This window comes from Cherax quadricarinatus, chromosome 17, assembly GCF_038502225.1.
Source record: "Cherax quadricarinatus isolate ZL_2023a chromosome 17, ASM3850222v1, whole genome shotgun sequence".
Classification (NCBI taxonomy): domain Eukaryota; kingdom Metazoa; phylum Arthropoda; class Malacostraca; order Decapoda; family Parastacidae; genus Cherax; species Cherax quadricarinatus.
The window spans coordinates 28,291,360-28,308,647 of record NC_091308.1 but is presented as its reverse complement, the minus strand read 5'-3'; the positions used below and the strand labels follow the sequence as shown (position 1 = coordinate 28,308,647).

Genomic DNA, 17,288 nt, shown 5'->3' with positions numbered 1-17,288 from the left:
CTTGATAAAGCTCCTGGAGAGCGAAACGTTGCCACAATAAATGTCACTTTAGTTGCACTTGTGTCCTTTTACTTTACATATTGTCGGTAATTCTACCAACTTTATTACATTTGGTGGAATGATGAGGTGAAGAGAATAGTGAGAGAGAAAAGTTAGCTTATGAGAAGTTTTTACAAAAAGGGAGGACTACATCGTGAGAAAAAGAGTGGTGAAGGAATGTAAAAAGAGACCAAATGAGAGAATGGGTAAGATGTTGTCAACAAACTTTGTTGAAAATAAGAAAAAAATTTAGAGTGAGATTAATACACTGATAAAGTCTAGGGAATGAGTGCATTTGACAGTTAAAGATAGGAGAGGGGAGTTGTTAGATGGAGAGTTGGAGGTATCAGGAAGATGGAGAGAATATTTTGAGGAACTTTTGGTTAAAATGTCGATGAGGATAGGGAAGTTGTGATTTCGTGTATTGGGCAGGGAGGAATAACATCTTGTAGAAGTGAGGAAGAGCCAGTTGTGAATGTGGGGAAGTTATATGAGGCAGTGGGTAGAATGAAAGGGAGTAAAACAGAGGGGATTGATGGGATAAAGACAGATATAGTTTTGGAATGGTTAGTTCTTTTATTTAATAAATGTATGGAAGAGTATAAGGTTCCTAGGGGTAGTTAGAGCATAGTTATACAATGGTCTTATATGGGTGTGAAGCATGGGTGGTGAATGTTGCAACAAGGATAAGACAGGAGGCAGTGATGTCGTGTCTGAGGGCAATGTGTGGAGTGAATATAATGCAGGGAATCTGTAGTCTGAGGAGGGGTTGCTGAGATGGTTTAGACACTTAGAGAGGAAGGAACAAAATAGAATGACTTGAAGAGCGTATAAATCTGTAGTGGAAGGAAGGTGGGGTAGGAGTCAGCGCATGATTGTGCTCACGTAGGCATGCATGAGCGCGTTAGATATGAGTGACTGGAGACAAGCGGTTTTTGGGACTTCATGTGCTCTTGGAGTGTAAGCAGGGTAACATTTATGAAGGGATTCGGGGAAACCGGCAGGCCGGACTTGAGTCCTGCAGGTGGAAAATACAGTGCCTGAGCTCTGAAGGAGGGGTGCTAATGCTGCAGTTTTATAAATAGTGTAAGCGTGCCTCTGGCAAGACAGTGATGGAGTGAATGATGATAAGATAAAGATAAATAAATATTTTATTTCCTTGCAAGGTTACAATGTGTATTTACAATTTTGATTAGTTAAGTACAAAGAAAGCCACTATCATGCCGGGGCATTTCGAGCAAGAAAGTTTTACTTTTCCAGGCCACCCTGCCTTGGTGGGAAATGGCTGATGTGTTAATAAAAATAAATAAAAGTACCCTCTCTAATTTTGAAAAGCAATATACTGTAATGAACAAATATTTTATAATGATTAGTCTTGGATACAAAAGTAACTAAGCATTAAAAAGAGCAGATCTTTACCAAATCTGTGGTATTTATTTGCCACAGCCAAGTGATGCATAAACTATTTTCAGTTGCAAATTATATTCCAAAAATTTATTAACTTACAACCAATTTTTTTTTATTTTAAAAGTATTAGTTTTTGGAATTTATCTTAATAATATTACAATTTTATAATATACTTTTAATTTTAAACCTGAGCCTTGGGGGACTGCACGGTATAGTACCTAAAAAGTTACAAGAGCTGCACAATTTACAATCTGTGTACAGCAAGTCCTCACTTAACATTGTTTTGTTCGTCATTTCATTATAACACCGATGAGAAAAAATCAGTTCCCAGCCGGAGGCCCCTGTCTGTGAGGAGTTTGCATGTTTGTTTTTGAACTGCACTGTGTTAGGATGTCCTTACAATTTTCACTTTGCAACATTTATTCCTTGATTTAACCCTGTTGCAATGAGTGCTAATGGTGCATTATGCACCCCTGATGTCAGCTGTCACAAAACAGAATGATTAACTTAACGAAACCAGATGAACCTCTCCTCCAGTCAACCGATACTGCCAACAAACTTAATGTCCTTTTCTTGACCAGAGGATCAAAGTTAGCGAACAAAATTCCAAACTCAAACATTCAACCAAAAGACTACCTCACTGGCAACTACCCAAATACTCTATTTTCAGCCTCAACAAATCCTACTGAAATCTCGCTCATAATCAAAACACTAAAGAACAAGACAGGTGACCTAAATAACTTACCACCACTCATGTATAACAAAGGCTTCTCATGTATTGTCACCAATTATTGCAACTCTGCTTAACAAATCCATTGAATCTTCCACCTTCCCATCCATACTTAAGACAACAAGGGTCACCCCAATCCTCAAAGAAGGTGATCCAACTGAGTTGAACAACTACAGGTCTATATCAAACTTGCCCCTACTATCTAAAATCTTCTAAAAATTAATTCACAAACAAGTCTAGTCCTACTCAGTATCCCACAACATACTCAACCCCTGTTAATATAAATTTAGACCATAAAAAAGTACTAATGATGCAATTATTCATATGCTTGAGTTAATATATTTGGCACTCGAAAATAAAAAAATTTCCCTGGGACTTTTCATAGACTTACGAAAAGCTTTTGATACAGTTGACCACAGTGGCGTCGTAAACGGGAAGCGGAGGATGGGGAGGGCCACCCTGGGTGACACCATTTAGAGGGTGACACCACAGAGCCTCTAAAGAAGGTGACACTAATGCCCAAGATAGTACTGCACCACAAGTGAAGAATCCTTCATTTCTATATAGCCTATTACATATGATTGCAGAGTACAAATTGGCCTACATAGGGAAAATCATGGATTTTGATGATATGATAGATGATTTTGCAGGACTGAAAGCAAGGAAATGTAAGATCAGATTCACTGAGATGTTACCTGTACTCAAGGTCAAATTGGAACTAGTGTTTCTCTGATATTGCAATGTTTTTCTTTATTTTTCGAGTTTTTTTTTTGTTTGCATTGTTGAAGATGAATAAATGTAGGATCTGTTGCCTGTACGCAAAGTGGTATTTGAGTTTATGTTTCCTCAATATTTCTATGATTGTTTGTTTTATCATTAATAAAGTTGAGAAGTATTTTCCTGTTTGGTTTATGGCCCTTAAACATTCTCATTGCTAAACATTAGTCATTGTTCATGCAGTAGTGATGTAACAGGAGTTTACTTCCCCCATCTCCTCGCCCTTGGATTTCATGGGGGTGACACCAAAGATGCTGCCCTGGGTGACACCAAAGATTCCGCCCCACGTAACACCAATTCTAGCATCGCCTCTGGTTGACCATGACCTATTGCATCAAAAGCTTGAACATTACGGGATCAGAGGACACTCTCTTGATTACCTAAAATTTTATCTTAGCAATAAAACCCAATATGTATACACAAATGGAGCTAACTCCGCTACACAACCAGTTCTTGTTGGAGTCCCACAGGAGAATGTCCTTGGCCCACTTGTCTTTCTCATCTACATGAATGACCTCCCAAATGCATCTAAATGCCTTAAACCCATTTTATTTGCAGATGATACTACTTATATCTTCTCTCACCTAAACCCAGCCATACTGACACTAAATGCTGAACTACTAAAAATATCTACATGGATAACCACTAACTTACTCTCAATATAGACAAAACCTATTTTATGCTGTTTGGAAACAGAGCTACAAATGTACAGCTAAACATACTGATAAATGGTTCACCCATTTCTAGACACACAGAGGGCAAATTTCTAGGTTTCCACCTGGACTGCAATCTCAAATTCCAAACTAACATACAGCAAATATCCAAGAAAGTCTCGAAAACAGTAGGCATCCTCTCAAAGATACAGTACTATGTACCCCGATCAGCTCTTCTTGCACTATACCACTCACCCATCTACCCTTACCTCACCTATGGTATTTGTGCATGGGGTTCAACCACAGCAAATCACCTTAAATAGCCCAACAAAAAACTGCAGTGAGACTGATTACAAACTCTTGTAATAAACAGCATGCTCCTCCACTTTTCAAGAGTCTTAACATATTCAATATACAAAACATCCACACTTATTATTGTGACTACTACATGCACAGAACACTACACTGAAATATAAACCCTCCTATCGAAGTCCTACTTGCTAACTACAACAGAACACACAACCATAATACAAGACACAAATCACTCTTCGATATCCCTTGCGTCTGTTTCTCCCTGTGCAAAAATGCTATGCACGTAAAGGGCCCGAAGATCTGGAATTCATTACAAGAGCACACTAAAGGACCCCTGTCTGCAAATCAATTTAAGGCCCTACTTAGAAATCTCATCATCCAAAATTAACCAGAAAAGCTGTACTTAATACTTACCATTTACTCAAAAGCAACACAAAAAGTACCAATGATGTCTGAATTTCAATACTGAATATTGTGCTGAACACTGCTCAACCATGTACTCATTACTTCAAAAAGTGGATGTTCAAATTTCATTGTTTTGAATACTAAATTGTAATACTTCATATAGTAAATTGTTTAACTTGTTCAATTGTAAAACTGTAATGCTTCAAAATTGTAATGTTCAAATTTCACCATTTTAACCCTTAAACTGTCCAAACATAGATCTATGTCAAGTATTAAAAACCATATGTCTCCATTCACTCCTATCAAACATGCTCACGCATGCCTGCTGGAAGTCCAAGCCCCTCACACAAAACCTCCTTTACCCCCTCCCTCCAACCTTTCCTAGGCCGACCCCTACCCCGCCTTCCTTCCACTACAGACTGATACACTCTTGAAGTCACTCTGTTTCGCTCCATTCTCTCTACATGTCCGAACCACCTCAACAACCCTTCCTCAGCCCTCTGGACAACAGTTTTGGTAATCCCGCACCTCCTCCTAACTTCCAAACTAGGAATTCTCTGCATTATATTCAAACCACACATTGCCCTCAGACATGACATCTCCACTGCCTCCAGCCTTCTCCTCGCTGCAACATTCATCACCCATTCTTCACACCCATATAAGAGCGTTGGTAAAACTATACTCTCACACATTCCCCTCTTTGCCTCCAAGGACAAAGTTCTTTGTCTCCACAGACTCCTAAGTGCACCACTCACCCTTTTCCCCTCGTCAATTCTATGATTCACCTCATCTTTCATAGACCCATCCGCTGACACGTCCACTCCCAAATATCTGAATACATTTAGTAATTTTAGTAATTTAAGCATACAAACAGAGGTACAAAAAATACAGGTAAGAGCAGCATGCCAAAGCCATTTATATGCATAGCATTACGGGCTGGCTTAAAATTAACTTAAGATTAACTAAGCAATGATGAAATCAGTGATAAAACATTATTGTAAACAGATAACTATAAAGCACAAATGAGTATTACAAAGACAGGTCATATGGTTGCTTGCATTGCTGTACATTCAGTTGAATGGAGTATTCTGTTAGGTAGTGTATTTAAAAAAATAATAAAGTTAGATTGGGTCCTAGGTTTAACATTTGTGTGATATAATTGTGAGTAACATATAGGATATACAATTTATAAGGTTCAGTTATTCAGTATTTATTTGGTTTTGAGTGAGTAAGTGATCTTTGAGAAGAGACTTGAATTTATGAACAAGTAGTGTTTCTTTTATATTTACAGGTAATGAATTCCAGATTTTAGGGCCTTTTATGTGCATTGAGTTTTTGCATAGCGTGAGATGGACACGAGGAACATCAAAGAGTGATCTGTGCCTTGTGTTATGGTCATGTGTTCTGTTGAGGTTGGCAAGGAGATGTTTGAGGGGAGGGTTAATATCAGAGTTAAGTGTTCTATGTATGTAACAGGTGCAATAATAAGTATGGATGTTTTGTATGGTGAGTAGGTTGAGTGTTTTGAATACTGGTGGAGTGTGTTGCCTGTAGTGAGAATTTGTTACCATTCTAACTGCAGCCTTTTGTTGGGTAATTAGTGGTCTGAGATGGTTAATTGTTGTTGAGCCCCATGCACAAATTCCATAGGTGAGATAGGGGTAAATAAGAGAGCGATAAAGGGCCAGGAGGGCTGACTGTGGAACATAGTACCGTATCTTCGATAGTATGCCTACAGTCTTGGAGATTTTCTTAGAAATTTGTTGTATATGTGTATGAAATTTGAGTCTATTATCGAGGTGGATTCCTAGGAATTTTCCCTCCGTTAGCTTTGTGATAGGTGATCTGTTTATTATGTTAAGAGGTACATCTGTAGCTCTGTTACCAAACTGAATGAAGTAGGTTTTGTCAATGTTTAGTGTAAGTTTGTTAGTCCTCATCCAGGTAGATATTTTCTGTAATTCGGTGTTTACAGTATTGGCTAGCGTGACTGGGCTCGGGTGAGAGAAGACGTATGTAGTGTCATCTGCAAAAAGTGTGGGTTTGAGTAATTGCGAAGCATTTGGTAGGTCATTTATGTATAGGAGAAAGAGAAGAGGGCCAAGGACACTTCCCTGTGGGACACCAACTGTAATTGGTTGTGCGGGAGAGCTTGCCCCATTTGCGTACACATATTGGCTTCTGTTGCTGAGGTAAGACTTGAGGTAGTTGAGGGAGTGCCCTCTAATACCATAGTGTGACAATTTTAAGAGGAGCAAGTCATGGTCAACTGTATCAAAAGCTTTACGTAAGTCAATGAAGATCCCCAGTGGGACTTCTTTTTTCTCTATTGCAGTGTATATATGTTCTAGCATGTGTATAATAGCATCATTAGTATTTTTATTAGGCCTGAATCCAAATTGGCAGGGGTTGAGAATGTTTTGGGAGATGAGGTAGGAGTAGATTCGTTTATGAATTAATTTTTTGAAGATTTTTGAGAGAGGGTGTAAATTGGATATTGGCCTATAGTTATTCAACTCTGTTTGGTCTCCTCCTTTATGGATCGGGGTGACCCTTGCTATTTTGAGAACTGTAGGGAAGGTGGAGGATTCAATGGATTTGTTAAAGAGTGTTGCAATGATTGGTGATAGTACTTGTGACGCTTTTTTGTATATAAAGGGTGGTAAGGTATTTAAATCTCCTGCCTTGTTTTTCAGTGCGTTGATAATAAGGGAGACTTCGTATGGGTTAGTCAGAGCTAGGAACAGTGTGTTCGGGTAGTTGCCAGTGAGGTAGTCATTTGGTGGGGTATCTGAGCTTGGGATTTTATTGGCAAGGTTTTGACCTATAGTGGAAAAGAAATCATTGAGTCTGTTTGCTGTTTCTGTTGGTGGGAGTTGGGGTTCATCTGATTTTGCTAATTTTATTTCGCTATGTCGTGATATCTTTTTTGTTCCCAGAATTTCTGATAGGGTCTTCCAGGTCTTTTTTATATCACCTCGTAAGTTGGATAATCTGTTCTCATAATACAATTTTTTTGCCCTTCTTATCAGGCTGGTTAGGATTGACGAGTAACGTTTTGTTTGGTCTCTGGTTATGTGACCCATTCTGTACTGTTTTTCATATCGGTGTTTTATATTTATGGATTTGAGAATGCTGGGTGTTAGCCAGGGACTGTTCAGTCTCTTAGCTGTCATCTGTTTAGTTTTTTTAGGGCAGTGCTTGTTATAAAGGTATTGGGTCTTTTTTAGAAAATTATTAAAACATTCGTCAATATCTGTATAGATTTCTAGCTCAGTGTGCCAGTCAATATCTGTATAGATTTCTAGCTCAGTGTGCCAGTCAATGTTTGTTACTCCTCCATACTCTCTCCCTCCAATCTGATATCCAATCTTTCATCACCTAATCTTTTTGTTATCCTCATAACCTTTCTGTGTGTTATAAGACCAAAAAAAAAAAATTTTAGTACTAGTACTTACCGAGATACGTATAAGACGGCAAAGTTGATGCTGGATGCTCACCTGACAGCAACATGGAGTCCTGCCACTTGCAGAAGTGTTGTCGATATATCTTTTTTCTCGTTTTTATTTTAATTTATATAATTTTTATGTTCTGATAATTACAATTTATAATAGTTCTTGTGAATTCATAGCCAATCTTTGTTCTGACACTAATACAGTGGACCCCCGGTTAACGATATTTTTTCACTCCAGAAGTATGTTCAGGTGCCAGTACTGACTGAATTTGTTCCCATAAGGAATATTGTGAAGTAGATTAGTCCATTTCAGACCCCCAAACATACACGTACAAACTCACTTACATAAATACACTTACATAATTGGTCGCATTCGGAGGTGATCGTTATGCGGGGGTCCACTGTATTAGGAACTGAAATAGTATTCAATTAGTCATAATCACACAAGCATGTGTACATTTTTTACTTGCCTTGGTCATTTGCTATTGTCTAGAAATATATACAAAGTATTTATAGGTCTCAGCAATGTTACAGACATGCTGGAGCATACTTGAATCTTTTTGAAGCATGGTGTTTATGACAAGTGTCACTAAACTGCTGACAGGGTAAGCAGGGGAGTGACACAATGATAGTGCCCTGCTGCAGAGAACCCTGGCTTTATCTGTTTGCACTGTTACACACAAACATGTATGTCTGTCTATCTGTATCTGTCTGTCTCTCTGTATCTCTCCTCATCTTTTTGTCTGCCTGTGTGTGTGTGTCTGTCTTTCTGTGCCTGTGTGTCTCTGTCTTTCTATGTGTGTGTCTGTCTTTCTGTCTGCCTGTGTGTCTCGGTCTTTTTGTCCGAATACGTGTCAGTTTTTCTGTCTGCCTGTGTCTCGGTCTTTCTGTCTACTTGTGTGTGTCTGTTTTTCCATCTGCCTGTGTGTGTGTGTGTGTCGTTCTGTCTGCCTGTGTGTCTCAGTCTTTCTATCCGAATGTGTGTGTGTCTTTCTGTCAGCTTGTCTCTCAGTCTTAGAGAGCAGCTCATAAACAGGTATTACACACGATGCAGTAGTCACGTCTGATCCCTGATGAAGTAAAAATGTGTATTACTTGCTGAGTTGCCAGTCATGGATATTATGTCTCCTATCTACAAGTACTGTAGAGAACTTTGCCTGGAATTTTTGGGTTACCCTAGGTAATTTACACTATGTATAATAACATCTACTTATGTGTACATGTGAAAGAGATACAGACAGACAGAGATATAGACAGACAGAGATATAGACAGACAGAGATATAGACAGACAGAGATATAGACAGAGATACACAGATAGACAGCCAGTGGTATCAAAAATGAAGGGAAGTTGCACAGATGTTACACATGGGTTATTATAGAAGTTTTTGATATTTCCTCAATCACTTGTGGCCACATCCATAACTTTCCTCTTACAAGGGGAGTGTTAACCCGTAAACGGTCCAAACGTATATATACGTTTTTTCAACATTTGAAAGTATGTAAAATAAGTAGGTCTTCTTTTTGTTTTTTTACATTTGAAAATGTGTAAAAAAACTTTGATCTACTTTTTTTTTTCTTATATTTGAAAATATGTAAAAAAAACGTAGATCTACTTTTGTAGCACTACACATGTGAACGTAGATCTGCTTGGACTGTTTACGGGTTAATATGACATGACATCAGTGAATCCTTGGTGTTTGCCATAATATTAGCTCTATATGGTGCTCAATTTTACTGGTGCTCCAACAAGGTACTAAGTGGTCCAGGATTTTTTTAATGCTGCACACACTGTGCATTAAGACCCTTTCTATACTTGCCAGGCATCTCAGCCCAATCATGCCAAATTTGGAGGCAGGAAAAATAAAACGTAGATCTACGTTTGGAGCAGTAGTCGTGCAAACGTAGATCTACGTTTGGACAGTTTAAGGGTTAAATACTCAATTGTACTTCATATCGTAAATTGTTTAAACTGTTCTATTGTAATACTGTAATTTTTATAAAGTAATTCAAAACTGTAATTATTCACTACTAAACTTCTCTACCAGACCTATTAAAGCCACATAGCATTACCTATTATCCTCAAGTCTCTGTACTCACTGTAACTCACCTAATGACCATTTAATCTGTTACAGCATAATTAATATCAAGTTAATTTTAAGTTTGCCCAAAATGCACTGCACACAAGGGGCTTTTGCCATGTACACTCAACTATTATATTCCACTGTACAACTGTACATTATGTCAAAATAAAATACTATTATTATTATTATTATTGTTCTTATACAGTGGTATCTTGACTTACGAGTTTAATTCGTTCCATGACCGAGCTCTAACTCAATTTACTCGTATATCAAATCAAGTTTCCTCATTGAAATTAACTGAAATGCCATTAATCCATTCCAGCCCCACAAAAAATACCCCAGGGACAGGAGAAACTACTTCAATATATAGTTTATTTGGACATGATACATAGTTGCACAAGGAATTATAGTAGTTGGGTGTACATGCCAAAAGCCCCTTGTATGCAAAGCATTATGGGCAGGCTTAAAATTAACTTAAAATTAACTAAGCAATGAAAGGCTCAGTGGTAAAAATTACCATAAACAATTTACAATATGAAGTATAACTGAGTATTTGAAACAATGAAATTTGAACATTTTGATTTTGAAGCATCAGAGTTGTACAAGTTTGTCGCATTACAATGTATAACAAACAAGATGATCAATTTACTATATGTTGTCTTGAAGTTTTAAGGTTTAAGTAATTGGGAGATTTATTGGTAATGTTGAATACTGAGTGCTGATTATTTAGTCCTGGGCGAGTAAGTGTTTTTTTTAGAAGAGTCTTAAATTGATTTTTAGGCCTGGTTACTTTAGTATGTTCTGGTAATGAATTCCAGATTTTGGGGCCCTTTATGTGCATGGAGTTTTTACACAGTGTGATATGGACACAGGGTACATCAAAAAGAGATCTGTGTCTTGTGTTATGGTTGTGTGTCCTGTTAAGTTTGGTGAGGAGAGGTTTGAGTAGAGGGTTTATGTTTGCATGTATTGTTCTATGTATGTAGTAGGTACATGAATAAGTATGGGTGTTCTTTATGGTGAGCAAATTTAGACCTTTGAACAGAGGTGGAGTATGCTGTTGTGAGTGGGAATTTGTTATCATTCTGATTGCAGCCTTTTGCTGGGTTATTAAGAGGCTTTAGGTGATTTCATGTTGTTGATCCCCATACGGGTAGATGAGTGAATGATACAGAGCAAGGAGAGCTGATTGTGGAACATAGTACCATATCTTTGATAGTATGCCTACTGTCTTAGAGATTTTCTTGGAAATTTGTTGTAATTGTGTCCGGAATTTGAGGCTACTCTCTAGGTGGATTCCTAGGAATTTTCCCTCTGTGAGTCTTGTGATGGGTGATCCATTTAGCACTATGTTAAGTGGAACATTTGCAGCTCTAGTTCCAAACTGAATGAAATAGGTTTTGTCAGTATTTAGGGTAAGTTTATTAGTCATCATCCAGGTAGATATTTTCTGTAATTCAGCATTGACAGTGTTGGCGAGTATGACTGGGTTTGGGTGTGAGAAGACGTATGTAGTATCATCTGCAAATAATATGGGTTTGAGTAGCTGTGATGCATTCGGTAAGTCATTGATGTAGATGAGAAAAAGGAGTGGCCCAAGGACACTTTCCTGTGGGACTCCTACTGTGATTGGTCGTGTGGAAGAGTTTGCACCGTCTGCGTACACGTATTAGCTTCTGTTACTAAGGTATGACTTTAGGTACTTGAGGGAGTAGCCTCTTATACCATAGTGTGTTAATTTAGTGTGCAGCAATTCATGTTCGACTGTATCAAAAGCTTTTACGTCAGTCGATGAAAATTCCCAGTGGGACTTCTTTCTTCTCAAGAGCAGTATATGTTAGTTCTAGCATATGTATAATGGCATCATTTGTGCTTTTATTATTCCCAAATCCAAACTGACAGGGGTTTAGTATATTGTTTGAGATGAGGTAGGATTAGATCTGTCTAGGAATTAATTTTTCAAAGATTTTAGAGACTAGTGGTAAGTTAGAAATTGGTCTATATCTCAGAAGTAAGTTATTGACTTATTTCATGAAGCCCACTATTTATTACTGAAGCAAATGCAATAATATTGACAGGAATCATAAAAAAAATGATTGTTCTCCAATTGGCTTGTGGAATATTGGAAATATTCCAAATATTTTGGGATTTGTGTGGGAGTAAAGGGCAAGATATTTTGCAAATGTCAAAAACTTAGCAACTTTATTTTTGTAGAATAACTAAAGATAATTACACGATTACCTCCAGTGAGAACATCGCACTAGCATTGTTTTATAAGTACCAAGTTCCAAAACCACCTTTTGTTGTGCCATTCAGGCCAGGGTTCTTGCTAAATGTCATTTTTGGTAATTTTTTTTTTTCAGTAAATATTTTTTTTCACTCATAACTCAGATTTTGGCTCGTAACTCGGAAAACTCAAGTTGGGGCACTCATAAGTCAAGGTACCATTGTATTAATTAGCCAATGGTAAAACTGGCTTCATTATACGTCGTTTTGCTTAAGATGCAGTTTCTAAGAACCTATCAACATTAATTCAATTCAATTCAATTCAAGTTTATTCTCTATAAGGGTTCCAATGTGGGGTTTACAGGTTTTGGGTATTGTGTGGTTTACATGTTATAAAATACTAATTACAGAGGGGGCCACTAGGACACCTAGCATGGCTAGGCATTTCGAGCAGACTTAGATTAATTCTTAACATTAAACCCTTACAGATTATGGTATTAAGGCTAAGTGACTACATCATAATTTGTGAGTTATGACTTACTGTACTAAATCAGTATAGTAATGGACTTTTAAAACAATGAGTAAAACCTGCTTTGCTAAATTGTACTTTTAATTCAGTTTTTAATGTTTATTTTAAAACCTGCTTTGGTAAATTGTACTTTTAACTCAGTTTTTAATGTTTATTTGACTATATCTGCTAATCATGTGTATAGTACTGTATCATTATATGTACTGATTTAACAGACACTCGGAGAATCCCCATTAGTCTATTAAATCAAGGGGTTCCTTTAATATTATGTGAAAATGATGAGTGCATTACTGTAATGTACTTAAATATCATGATAAACTTTCACTTTGTTATAGTGTTGAAAAATTTTAACATACCTAAAGTATACAGAATTTGCAGTATTTAATACAGAAGAATATCTAACCTTATATGGCTTTGAAATTTGATCAAAGACTTTCCCTAATTTCTGCTCTCGTCCAGAGGTGGTCAGAGCAGAAAAGATGAGACAAACTGCTGCCACACCTAAGACCAATGCCATTACACGAAATGGTGTCATTGGCAATTTTGGTAACATCAAACTAGGTGCCATCTGAAAATGCAATACAGTACGTATATGGCTACAATTAGATATTAATACTTTGTTTATACATTCATTACATGCATAGCCCCTACAATAGCAGCTACCTAAACAAACATTTAATTTCTTTGTGCAGTATAAAAAATGTGGTTTATATGAACAGCAGAACCCTTGTATCCACTGATCCAGTATCCACGGTTTCAGTTATCCATGGGTTACTGTGGCCCAAAAATGCCTCTTGATTTTGCATTAACAGAGAAGCTGGAAGTTCTTCAAAGCCTAAAAGAAGCCGTGAAGTGCTTCCCATTAGTGAAAAGGTTATAATTCTCCACTTACTGTGCATAATTTATCAATTAAGCTTTATAATAGGTGTGTATAGGACTTATACAGAGGGTTTGCTACTACCCACAGTTTCAGTATCCATGGCAGGTCCTTGGAACGTATACCCTGTGGATGCAGGGGTCCTACTCTAATAAAACAGAATATTTACGTAAAGGAGAAAAGCAAACGTATTATAATTTATTTTTATTTTGGCGTTTATCACGGTAGTCTTTTCTTTTGTACCATCTACTGATTTTTTTAATTCTTCTTCTTCTTCTTCTTCTGTTGGGTTTCAGGGCCACTGACAGCATACGCCGTATTTTTTAATTCTGTACTTTGCTTCTCTGCATTTGTGTAGCCATTGTTGGCCTTTGTTTTGTATGAATCATCCTCCTATATCAGAATTTTTATTGCTTGATTTATACCTGGAGTATACCTGGAGAGGGTTATGGGGGTCAACACCCCTGCAGCCCAGTCTGTGACCAGGCCTCATGGTGGATCAGAACCTGATCAACCAGGCTGTTACTGTATGAACCACAGCCTGGCTGGTCAGGTACGTACTGACTTTAGGTGCCTGTCCAGCGCCTTCTTGAAGACAGCCAGGGGTCTATTGATAATCCCCCTTATGTATGCAGGGAGGCAGTTGAACAGTCTAGGCCCCCTCACACTTATTGTGTTGTCTCATATCTTGCTAGTGGCACCTCTGCTTTTCATTGGGGGGATGTTGCATTGTCTGCTGAGTCTTTTGCTGTCATAGGGAGTGATTTGATTTTTGTGTGAAAGTTTGGTACTAATCCCTCTAGGATTTTCCAAGTGTATACAATCATGTATCTCTCCCGCCTGCATTCTAGGGAGTACAGGTTGAGGAACTTCAAGTGTTCCCAGTAACTGAGGTGTTTTATCACAGTTATGTGTGTCGTGAAGGTTCTCTGTACATTTTCTAGGTCAGCACCTTGAAAGGTGCTGTTATTGTGCAGCAATATTCCAGCCTAGATAGAACAAGAGACCTGAAGAGTGTCATCTACCAACTTTTCTTGTTATTCCTTTATCATGCATTTTGTGTGCTATTACACCATGGTTACATTTGTCAAAGGCTTTTACAAAGTCTGTGTATACATCTGCATTTTGTTTATCTTCTAGAGCATCCTGTCCCAACTACTGGACCTTGTCAAAGTGGTCCAGTAGTTGGAACAGGCAATAGAGACCTGCTCTAAACCTGTGTTGCCCTGGGTCATGTAACTGATGGGTATCTAGATGGGTGGCGATCTTGCTTCTTAGAACCCTTTCAAAGATTTTTATATGGGATGTTAGCGATATTGGTCTGTAATTCTTTGTTATTGCTTTACTGCCCCCATTGTGGAGTGGGGCAATGTCTGTTGTTTTTAGCAGCTGTGGGATGACCCTTGTGTCCATGCTTACTCTCCATAGGATGTTAGGATGTTTAAAGCACACGACAGGGGTTTCTTGCAGTTCTTGATGAACACAGAGTTCCATGAGTCTTGGCCTGGGACAGAGTGCATGGGCATGTCATTTATCGCCTTTTCTAAATCATTTGGCATCAGGATAATATCAGATAGGTTTGAGTTTACAAAATCCTGTGTCCTGCTTCATCAATTTTTTTTTCCATTTTCTGTTATTCCTTTCCTCAAGCCTTCATATAAATAAATAAATAAATAAATAAGTAAATAAATAAATAAATAAATAAATAAATAATTATTATTATTATCACACTGGCCGATTCCAACCAAGGCAGGGTGGCCCGAAAAAGAAAAACTTTCACCATCATTCACTCCATCACTGTCTTGCCAGAAGGGTGCTTTACACTACAGTTTTTAAACTGCAACATTAACACCCCTCCTTCAGAGTGCAGGCACTGTACTTCCCATCTCCAAGACTCGAGTCCGGCCTGCCGGTTTCCCTGAACCCCTTCATAAATGTTACTTTGCTCACACTCCAACAGCACGTCAAGTATTAAAAACCATTTGTCTCCATTCACTCCTATCAAACACGCTCACGCATGCCTGCTGGAAGTCCAAGCCCCTCGCACACAAAACCTCCTTTACCCCCTCCCTCCAACCTTTCCTAGGCCGACCCCTACCCCGCCTTCCTTCCACTACAGACTGATACACTCTTGAAGTTATTCTGTTTTGCTCCATTCTCTCCACATGTCCGAACCACCTCAACAACCCTTCCTCAGCCCTCTGGACAACAGTTTTGGTAATCCCGCACCTCCTCCTAACTTCCAAACTACGAATTCTCTGCATTATATTCACACCACACATTGCTCTCAGACATGACATCTCCACTGCCTCCAGCCTTCTCCTCGCTGCAACATTCATCACCCATGCTTCACACCCATATAAGAGCGTTGGTAAAACTATACTCTCATACATTCCCCTCTTTGCCTCCAAGGACAAAGTTCTTTGTCTCCACAGACTCCTAAGTGCACCACTCACCCTTTTCCCCTCATCAATTCTATGATTCACCTCATCTTTCATAGACCCATCCGCTGACACGTCCACTCCCAAATATCTGAATACATTCACCTCCTCCATACTCTCTCCCTCCAATCTGATATCCAATCTTTCATCACCTAATCTTTTTGTTATCCTCATAACCTTACTCTTTCCTGTATTCACTTTCAATTTTCTTCTTTTGCACACCCTACCAAATTCATCCACCAATCTCTGCAACTTCTCTTCAGAATCTCCCAAGAGCACAGTGTCATCAGCAAAGAGCAACTGTGACAACTCCCACTTTATGTGTGATTCTTTATCTTTTAACTCCACGCCTCTTGCCAAGACCCTCGCATTTACTTCTCTTACAACCCCATCTATAAATATATTAAACAACCACGGTGACATCACACATCCTTGTCTAAGGCCTACTTTTACTGGGAAATAATTTCCCTCTTTCCTACATACTCTAACTGGAGCCTCACTATCCTCGTAAAAACTCTTCACTGCTTTCAGTAACCTACCTCCTACACCATACACCTGCAACATCTGCCACATTGCCCCCCTATCCACCCTGTCATACGCCTTTTCCAAATCCATAAATGCCACAAAGACCTCTTTAGCCTTATCTAAATACTGTTCACTTATATGTTTCACTGTAAACACCTGGTCCACACACCCCCTACCTTTCCTAAAGCCTCCTTGTTCATCTGCTATCCTATTCTCTGTCTTACTCTTAATTCTTTCAATAATAACTCTACCATACACTTTGCCAAGTATACTCAACAGACTTATCCCCCTATAATTTTTGCACTCTCTTTTATCCCCTTTGCCTTTATACAAAGGAACTATGCATGCTCTCTGCCAATCCCTAAATAAATAAATAAATAAATAAATAAATAAATAAATAATTAAATAATTAAATAAATATATATATATATATATATATATATATATATATATATATATATATATATATATATATATATATATATATATATATATATGCGCCGTGCCAAATAGGCAGAACTTGCGATCTTGGCTTAAATAGCAACGCTCATCTTGCCATATAGGACAAGCGAAAATTTGTGTATGGAATAATTTCACCAAAATCATTCTGAACCTAACGAAAAAAATATATTTCACTGTGTTTGTCTAGTATTAAATTATTGTAAACAAATCTAAAATATATTTAGTTGGGTTAGGCTAAAATAAATTGTTCTTGTTATAATAAGGTTAGGTAAGTTTTCTAAGATTCTTTTGGTTCAAAATTAAAAAATTTTACTTTAACATTAATGAAAAAAAATATATCTTTAAACGTATAAAAGAAAATTTCAGAAA

General features: G+C 37.9%; 1 protein-coding gene across 4 annotated transcripts in view; it reads right to left on the bottom strand.

The window, feature by feature from the left end:
* Positions 1–17,288, bottom strand: part of LOC128686354 (putative protein-lysine deacylase ABHD14B) — a 116,024-nt gene that overhangs the window by 94,635 nt on the left and 4,101 nt on the right. For all 4 annotated transcript variants that reach the window (XM_070085894.1, XM_070085897.1, XM_070085895.1 and 1 more), the window contains exon 2: positions 13,018–13,182. In XM_070085894.1, coding sequence (XP_069941995.1) covers positions 13,018–13,182 — 165 coding nt within the window. The remainder of the gene's footprint in view (positions 1–13,017; positions 13,183–17,288) is intronic.